We start from the raw sequence: 9,920 nt of genomic DNA on the forward strand, positions 1-9,920 counted from the left end.
CATCCCTGTTTTAGCGTAACTTAGAGTCTATTTGGGAGTAATTTTGAGAATTGATTTTTTGACCGTTAGGAGAAAAGTGAGGTTCGTCTGTGAGAAAAGAAGTCAAATATGACGGTTGGAATAATGAAATAATGGTCAAAAAATCAATTTTTTGGGCGAAAAAATCGCTCCCAAACAGGCCCTCAGGCTGGCAACCAATGCTCTAAAAGATATAATACTTGGCGATGCATGAATGCCAAGTTATGAGTTAGACAAGGCATAAGTGTAAAAAAACGTAAAAAGACATTTTCTTATTTTAATATTATTTTAATTTTTAATCAATCAAAAAATTACTTAATAATTAAAAATAATACGTACCAAACATCTAAAACAGATTTATAGGAACTTTATCCAATTTTTTAAAGTTTCCACCAACAAGATAAATTTCAAATGTAAATACTAAATAGTAAATAAATAGGAATTTTTGGGAGTTTTCTTTTGTTCAAGGCTTTAAACGGTGTTTTGAATTTAGAGCAGACGAAATGAAGAAATCAGCCTTTAATTTTTAAATTTTTTATAGCTCTTTTAATTTAAAAGAGCTATAAAAAATTTAAAAAGATAATAATGCGTGCCTAGGCTCGATTAATGCTTCCTTACTTGCCTTGTGGGACTCTTTCTACTTTTTATATGGCTGTCACGCATAATCACGCCTAGGCATACATTATGGTCAACGTCCGTTGACCGCTAAATAAGGTGCCAAGTCACTTGGCTTAACGTTTCCGTCACGCATCGTGTCTAGGCGCACCTTTTAGACAATGTAGGCAACTGTGGATGAGTGGAGGTTATTTTTGTACATTTGAAACATTTCATTAATCGGTTATTATTTGTGACACACGTCACAAATTGCACAGTCTAACGTCAACTTTCATCGTTACTTCGAAATTTTAAATCATTACATGTGAGAATTATTTGTTGTCAAGTTCAAAATGCAAATCGTTAAGGGGAACACACTTTTTTGGACGTTGAACTCCATCATTTTTCTATTAGAATTGTGAAAATAGAACCATTAATTATATGGGCAAAAAATGAACACGTTTTAATCGAAAATAATGAATTTTTGTGTTATGATATGATCTAATCCTTTATACTTCAAACAACAATAACAACAACAATAATAACAATAATAATAATAATAATTGTAAAATGTGTTGTAAATGGTATGTTTATTAGTGAATGACAATTGTATCCCGATAAATTTTGTTATTCTCAATTATAAAATCTATAATTTACATCAACTAAATTGCACAATGATTCCTAATAATCATACGATCTTGCCGAACATAGATACAACCTCCACTAAAAAGAATGGGTCATACCGATCTTACTCCTTGTGCTTCTTGTAGGCATTTTCTCTGTGTATCTATAGTTTATATAATGTTGACATTGAACTTCCAATCGTATATCTTACAGAGTAGTGATTAGCGATTCATGGTCCAATTCAACTTTAACGATTAAACTATTTGTACACATGAAGTGTACACCTTGATTAACACTTCCTATGCGTGAAAATTTTAATAGTTGATTGGAAAATGTGTAGTCAAGATCAATCTATTCAAATTTGCCAACTCACATGGGTGTAAACCAATGTATCAACCTTTATGTACATACACAACCTTTCATAAAAATCTTAATTTTAATGAATGTTGTGTAAACAAAATGGATATGTTATATATGTTAAATTCGAATAGATTATGAATATATCTAAAACAATATCTATGTAAAATAAATAAATAAATAAAATTGTATACTCTACTATAATTTTTTTTTAATTTTCAATTAGTGTGTCAAATATGGTAAAAAATATCAAAATATTGTTGAAAAATAATTAGTTGCATTAACTTGAGAAACTTGCGGAATAGTAAAATGCAGAAATAAAACTTATCTACTGATTGAGTCTCTTGATAGCACAATGTTCTAAAGTGAAATTGTCCACCGATAACTGTTGCGACCTCTGTGGATAATCACTCACAGGATATAACAATCAAATAAATCACCGTGTAGCAATCACGAATGATTTTAAAACTCTCAAGTGTATTCCAGAAAAAATATGTAAAATTCGAGTATAAAAATTACAGAATATGGAAATTATAATTTTATTTTTTTGATGTATTTTTTTTCCCAAAATCATGGGATTGTTTATATTGGTAGAATAGATATAGCTCCCCCCGCCATGATCTAGAAAGATTTATAGTTTTTAATGGAAACATGGATAATGGGCTCTTGATAGTGGTTGCTGAAAAATGGTTATATTATAATGGCTAGTTTGACCCATTAAATAATTTAAAAAATGATTAAATAAATAAATAAAAACTATTGTGAAGGATGTGAAACGAACCCCTAGCTTCCCACACAAGTTTCACGCTTTCTACCACTTGGGCACTTCATCTAAATTAATTATTTCTTTCACATGTTATATTTATTGTATAAATATATAACAATATTCTATATGAAAGAAATAAAATAAATATAAATATTACTTTGAAATACGGTAGAAATCACGTTGGTTTAGGTTTCTATCGACTTGAACCTTGACTTTGTATATTTTATCAAGCTTGCTAAATGTAAAGTGAACTATGTCTGAAACTCTATAATTATGGTTGCAATCTAAGACAATAGAACACCCACACGACTTCTAAACCAATCATTGAGTTCTTGCAATTATATTCATTTCGACAGTAAACTTTTCCAATTTCTTTGAATGCTCTAGAGAATTACCCTCAATTCTCATAGAAAGAGGCCCCACTTTCACACTTAAATAGGTTCTTCTATTAAGGGTGCACTGTATCTAAAAATCTCACTGAATATCAGCCATAGTAAGCATTTAGATCATTAGCTTATCCTCTAAATAAAATAGTTGGTACTACGCACCATAGTGAGGGGTTTGGAATAAATCCAATGTAGCACCCCAAAAGACCACTTCAATAACTAAGTTGTCTCATTGAACTTTGTACATAGGATCTCCAATTGTAAGGTTGAGTTTTCGTTATAAGTGATCTAGTTTGTAATAGGGTTAAGCCACGTCCCTCTCGATGTTTTTTGAACAAATTCTCTAGCTAATCCTTTGATTAATGGGTTAGCAATAATATCACTCGATTTCACGTATTCAATAGTTATAACCCCATCTTTAAGCAGTTGACACACATTACTGTGCCTTCTATGAATATGTCTGACTTTTTCATTGTACGATGAATTTTGAGCTCTTGAAATGGCTCTTGATTGTCACAATGGACAGAAATTGTTGAAAATGGTTTAGACCACAAAGAAATGTTCATAAGAAAATTCCTTAATCATTTAGCCTCATCGCCTAACTTATCTAAAACAATGAATTCAGATTCCATAATAGAACTTGCAATGTAGGTTTTTAATGAATTTTCAGGATACATCACCACCTACTAATGTAAAAACATATCCACTAGTTGATTTACTTTTATTGGTATCGAAAATTCAATTAACATCACAATATCCTTCAAGTACAGCAAGGAACTTGGTATAATATATTCCATAGTCTAAAGTGTATCTCTAATACCTCAAAACTCGAATGAGAGCATCCCAATGTTCACTGTTAGGTTTACTAGTATAATTGCCAAGTTTACAGATTGCATATACTATGTCAAGTCTTGTACAATTCATGAGATACATGAAACTATCGATCAAAGGCTGTTTTATTATTGCGTCGGATGTGACCCAAACCCCCTACCTCCCACAGAAATTTGATACTTTCTGTCACTTGGACACTTCATCTAAATTGGCTGTTTCCTCCACATAATCATATTTATTGTATAAATATCTAACAAATATGACAAGTGATTCAATTTCTTAGCTTACGATAAATGATCTCTCTTTCCATTTGCACGGATTTTATTTTATTTTTTAATTTTAATACTAAATTTACCTTTATGAAGCATTGTCTTCTGCCAAGTGTGAAAAATGCAATATTCTATGTTCGACAAAAATTAAAATTAAAATATTAATCAAAATCAACAATTAATTTTAATTGCACATTTTCTAGGACTTGCAACATTTCAACTTCACATTTCATTAAATTTATCAAAATATAATAAAAATTTGATTTTAACCCCCCCAAACACAGCATAGTCAAAAAACATACAAAACAATCCGGCTTATTCAAATTATTTGTAATTAACGGCTAAACCTAAGGTAGGGGACTTGGTCATTACACAATGCCCATGATTTTCATTTTTTTTTCATAAAAAAAACTCAAAATAATTAATAAATTAATTAAAATCTATTTATTTATTTAAAAAAAATTGCTCAAATTTCTGCTTTGAGTCACATTTTTCTCTTGATAGTTTCCGTGTTTTGAGAAAGGGGCAAAGGTTTTTTAGTGCATTGATTATGAGAAATTCAAAATATCAAACCCTAATTGAATCTACGGGTGGAACAATTCAATTCCAGGTGGAGTTAAGGTTGAAATTTCCAATTTTTCTTTATTGTTTATTCAAGGATTTTAAGTCAATTTTGTGTGTGTAGCATTTGGAATCTTCAAAATTAGGGTTTTCATTTAAGAAATGGCTAAAATTTTGTTGTTATTTGTATTAAATTAAGGAAAGCAGAGTTGGTAGAAAAGGCAAAATAAAAAATAATTTACCCAATTGCTCGCGGATTTTTCTTTATTCTTTTTATGATCTCATTTTTGTTTTTATTTTCCATAATCCATTTTGCGATTCCCACCCCATTAATTGTTCTTTTTAGATCTCCATTTTTGTTTCTTTTCAGAACATTTCAGACAGTGGCCATTGATTGTTTGGCTTTTGCAAATCTCCAATTTTGTTGAATTACTGTAAAAGTTCGAAATTTTTGGTGCTATTTGATTTTGATTTTGAATTTTATTATTATTTTACAGAGAATGTGGCAATGGGCTGTATATATTTGAGTGTGTGAATAATGAATTTGATATTCAATTCTGTTTACTGGAATCAAAATCAAAGACGTGTTGAGCTGTTACCACAATTTCTCTCTCTACATTTTTTGAATATTATAATCGATTCTCTCTCTACATTATTCTTTCTTTCTCACTCTATATATTGCTAGCTGTATAGACATTTTGTACTACACGCTCATAACCTCCCCATTTTCTGTTTTTTCTTTTCAGAATTTTAGAATAATAATTTATCATTTCTACTGCTATTAAAATTTGAATTTATATTCCCTTATAATAATCTCAACATGAATGCCTCCATGAATTAGCTTCTTTCTTCCACCCCCACGCGTCCCTTCCTCATCTCTCTAAAATGAAGTCTTTGTAGCATTCACTGTCACTCCACCGTTTCCTGGATTTGCCCCTCGTATTCTGTTTTTAGCAGTTCAAGTTCAAAAACCCATAAAAAGAGCTTTGTCCGAGCATTTCTCCTCCTGGGTTTTTACACTCAAAAGCCCCTAAATCTTTAGTCTTTTGGCCCCTGTTTAGCATCTGGGTTTTCACATTCTTTCATAAAATTTGATCTTTGGTCTTTGAAATTTAACATTTGAAGCTTCATCTGGCTCTTGTATAAAATTCATCCAACTCTTGAAGAATGGCACCATCTTTGTACTGGTGGGCGAAGGAAACTCACGGGGGGACCCCTGTGGTTGTGAAAATGGAGAACCCAAGTAACTGGTCCATAGTGGAGCTTGAGTCCCCTTCAGAGGAAGACTTAATGTACACAAACGACAGCGTACCCAAAGGAGGCCGGAACAAGAACGCCAAGCAGCTAACGTGGGTTCTCCTCCTGAAAGCCCATAAGGCAGCCGGTTGCCTCACTTCCATTGCTTCCACATTCTTCTCCCTCACCTCCATCGTCCGCCGCCGCGTAGCCTCTGGCCGCACGGACTCTACCGACACCACTGACACCGAAAACCCGGCGGTGAAGTCCCGGTTTTACTCCTGCATTAAAGTCTTCCTCTGGCTATCTTTACTCCTGCTTGGTTTTGAAATGGCTGCATATTTCAAAGGGTGGCACTTTGGTGCACCTGATCTTCAGTTACAGTACCTCTACAGTTTGACTAGTCCTTTGGTTGTGAAGAGTGTGTTCGATTCCCTGTATTCTAGCTGGGTTTTGATCAGGATGGAATATCTTGCTCCACCTCTCCAGTTGTTGGCTAATGTGTGTATAGTTCTCTTCCTTATCCAGAGCTTGGATAGGCTAATTCTTTGTTTGGGTTGCTTCTGGATCAAGTTCAAGAAAATCAGACCAGTTTGCAAACAAGAACTTGTAGATCTGGAGTCTGGAGATGCTGATGGCTATTTTCCTATGGTCTTAGTTCAGATTCCCATGTGCAATGAAAAAGAGGTAATTTGTTTTCTTCTATATCTTGACATCCCAATTTAGAGCATGTTTGGGACTTATATCCAATTTTGATAAAAAAGATAAAAGAAAAAAGGTACTTTATTTGAAGCTTGCTTATTAATTACAAGTTGCCTCTTTAAGGTCCGGCAAACATGCTCTTAATGGTATAATTTTTGTATTATTGGTTTTGTTACTAGTGGCTTGACTTGGATTGTTCTGTTGTGAACTTTGATAGGTTTATCAACAATCTATTGCGGCAGTGTGTAATTTGGACTGGCCTAAAGGGAATTTGTTGATTCAAATTTTGGATGATTCAGATGACCCGACAACGCAGTCATTGATCAACGAGGAGGTGAATAAATGGCAACAGGAAGGTGCCAACATTGTGTACCGACACAGAGTGATTAGGGAGGGGTATAAAGCTGGCAATCTTAAGTCTGCAATGAACTGCAGCTATGTTAAGGATTACGAATTTGTTGCGATATTTGACGCCGATTTTCAGCCCACTCCAGATTTTCTAAAAAAGACTGTTCCTCACTTTAAGGTGTTCTTCAGCTCTGTAAATATGCTTGCATAAATGTAGGGTTTGAGATGGAAATACAATTATTGATTTTTGTTTTAATTGTTTATCCTCCGAATTTCCTATTCAAAGCATACATTCACATGCAGAAAGTTACACTTCATGGATTTCCTGTTTACTTTTTAATATGGAACTGCATTGTCATTGAAGTTTTATTGGCGCTGTATTTATTACATAGTAGCCGTATGCATGAGTTCCTGAACCATCTCATAATCTTTTTAATGGTATGTTTGGTAACATTGGATGGTATTTTATGGGACAATAAATAAGATTTTAATTTCATTTCCCTTAATAAATGTTTGTTCTCACTGTCCGTGCTATCTAGCATGCCAAACATGCCATAATTTTGAAGTATAAATAGGTTTCCGAAAATAAATGTTTGTTCTCACATTGGATTGTAGGATAATGAGGAAATAGGATTGGTTCAAGCAAGGTGGTCATTTGTGAACAAGGATGAAAACCTACTAACGAGGTTGCAGCTCATTAATTTAGCTTTTCATTTTGAGGTGGAGCAGCAGGTGAATGGAATTTTTCTTAATTTCTTTGGGTTTAATGGGACTGCTGGTGTATGGAGGATAAAAGCATTAGAGGATTCTGGTGGATGGTTGGAAAGGACCACGGTCGAGGACATGGACATTGCTGTTCGTGCTCATCTTAGAGGATGGAAGTTCATCTTCCTCAATGACGTGGAGGTAGTATACTGCAACAATCTGTTTCTGGGGCATTATATTTAATTACTTTTAGCAACCAAATTAATTTGTTTTGATAATTTTCAGTGTCAATGTGAACTGCCGGAATCTTATGAAGCCTACAGGAAGCAACAACACAGATGGCATTCTGGGCCTATGCAGTTGTTCCGTCTCTGTATGCCAGACATCATTAGATCAAAGGTATGTGGAGACATGTTTGATACGGAGGATCGTATAGCACTAAACAATATCAAAAAGGAAAAGAAGTTAATTTTTGTTTTTTATACAATGTCAAATCATGTTTAAACTTGTTTTGGAAGTGTTTATAAACAGTTTAAATGATAAGAATAGAAATGAGTGGTGAAAAAGTTGATAGTACTTGTGAGTCTTATGTGTGGATAAAAAAGTGGTTTGACTAATTATAAAATGTTTATAAACATTAGATGTCGAACAAGCACAAATTGTGTGTGATATTGTTTGGAACTGAAGTGGACTGTATCTTTTGATGCAGATCAGTATTTGGAAGAAAGGCAACATGATTTTTCTCTTCTTCCTTCTAAGGAAACTGATACTCCCGTTTTATTCATTCACTTTGTTCTGCATCATTCTTCCTATGACAATGTTCATTCCGGAGGCTACTCTCCCGACTTGGGTTGTCAGTTATGTACCTGCAACAATGTCGTTTTTGAATATACTCCCAGCACCCAAGTCTTTTCCCTTCATTGTGCCTTACCTTCTTTTTGAGAATACCATGTCGGTAACGAAGTTCAATGCTATGATATCTGGCCTTTTCCAACTTGGAAGTGCATACGAGTGGGTTGTCACTAAAAAGTCTGGTCGGTCCTCAGAGGGTGATCTTAATTCCTTGGTTGAGAAGCAACCAACAAAGCACCAAAGAGGTAGCTCAGAGCCTAACCTAGAGGAAATGCGAGAGGAAATTAAACAGCAGGAGCAGAGGGCTTCTCGAAAGAAGAAGCACAACAGAATATATACCAAGGAGTTGACACTAGCTTTCCTTCTTTTGACAGCTTCAGCAAGAAGTCTCTTGTCTGCACAGGGGATCCATTTTTACTTCTTGCTCTTTCAGGGCATATCATTCCTGCTCGTGGGGCTCGACCTAATTGGCGAGCAGGTGGAGTAACTCAATGTAGCTAGGTTTAATACTAAACATGTAAATCTGTAGTCAATCATTTCCTGAGATGCTGGATACTGAAGTTAATACTTCTAGGAATGAGCAAGCTGGACATAGGAGCTGTGTGGAAATTCTGCTTTGTAGAGGCGAAAGTATTTTGTCCTTGCTTTCATACGATAACTGCACCCGAAAACCAAATCACCCGATAAGGAGGCAATTCATTAAAAATTACAGCACTCTCACTTGGCATTGAGGAAGCAGAGGAAACTGGCACAAAGTGGTGGTATTCATTACTATATCAGGTTTTCGTTTTTGGTTTTGTTATTGCTGTCTGTGTAGATTCTTTTGTTTGTTGGTATATTATTTTTGTAAGAAGAATTTGTCGTTCATAAATTGGTGACAGCTAAAATACTTGGAGCAGGAATACTTTGCATCTTCTCTGCACAATAATGTTTCATCTATTGATTTCATAATTCTACAGTTTGAATTGACATTTGCTAACTTCGGTTGATAGCACTAACTGGCAGTCCTTTAATATAATATATGTTTGTCCATTTTTGAAACCCCCCCCAAAAAAAAAAAACCAATAAAAATAAATAAATATTAAACTTGTTGGTAGAAAGCTTGCAGGTTCTATCTACTGGCCCTCTTATCATTTGGTAGCTAAGAACTTGAATGTAATGTTGATTGAGAAAATCGTCGTTTAAGCAAAAGTGGAAGTCATGTTAAATGGACATATTTACTTAAATTACGCTTCAAATCTCCTTCAAAGTGATTAAAGAAAGCAAGCGGGTAAGGCATGGAGTCGATACAATCAACCTGTAAACAATAGCAAAAAGGCATATTAAAAAGTAGAGGCAGAAGGCCAAATGCCTAGTTGTGCACACTCTTATTGAGTTGTTTTTCGTTCAACTTTTTGTCAGCTCACAATAAAAAATAAAAATAAAAATTCAATCCAATAATTACTAATTTTTTATGATTTTATTTGCACTAATTAATTAGATGTAGTTTTGAAAGGAGCCCAAATGTACTAATCTAAATTATAATAACAAAAAAACAATTTTAATCCTCTTTGAGATATGGAAGTGAAGAACCATTTGCAATTTTGGACTATTAAATTAATCTAATTTTCATTTAATAATGTAAAACGAAATTTTTTCATAAAACTAGATCTTTCTAGTTATGATGGCTGG

The 9,920-nt window shown here is 33.8% G+C and overlaps 1 protein-coding gene across 1 annotated transcript; it reads left to right on the forward strand.

Annotated features, from left to right (window-relative positions):
• The first annotated feature begins 4,959 nt into the window (after positions 1-4,959).
• On the forward strand, positions 4,960-9,200 carry LOC111384947 (probable xyloglucan glycosyltransferase 12). Its single transcript, XM_023009294.1, has 5 exons — positions 4,960-6,329; positions 6,562-6,870; positions 7,308-7,598; positions 7,683-7,796; positions 8,107-9,200. The coding sequence occupies exons 1-5, from the start codon at positions 5,574-5,576 to the stop codon at positions 8,734-8,736; spliced, it is 2,100 nt and encodes a 699-aa protein (XP_022865062.1). The 5' UTR covers positions 4,960-5,573; the 3' UTR covers positions 8,737-9,200.
• Positions 9,201-9,920: the final 720 nt, after the last annotated feature.

This window comes from Olea europaea, unplaced genomic scaffold (genome assembly GCF_002742605.1).
Source record: "Olea europaea var. sylvestris unplaced genomic scaffold, O_europaea_v1 scaffold3055, whole genome shotgun sequence".
Classification (NCBI taxonomy): Eukaryota; Viridiplantae; Streptophyta; class Magnoliopsida; order Lamiales; family Oleaceae; genus Olea; species Olea europaea.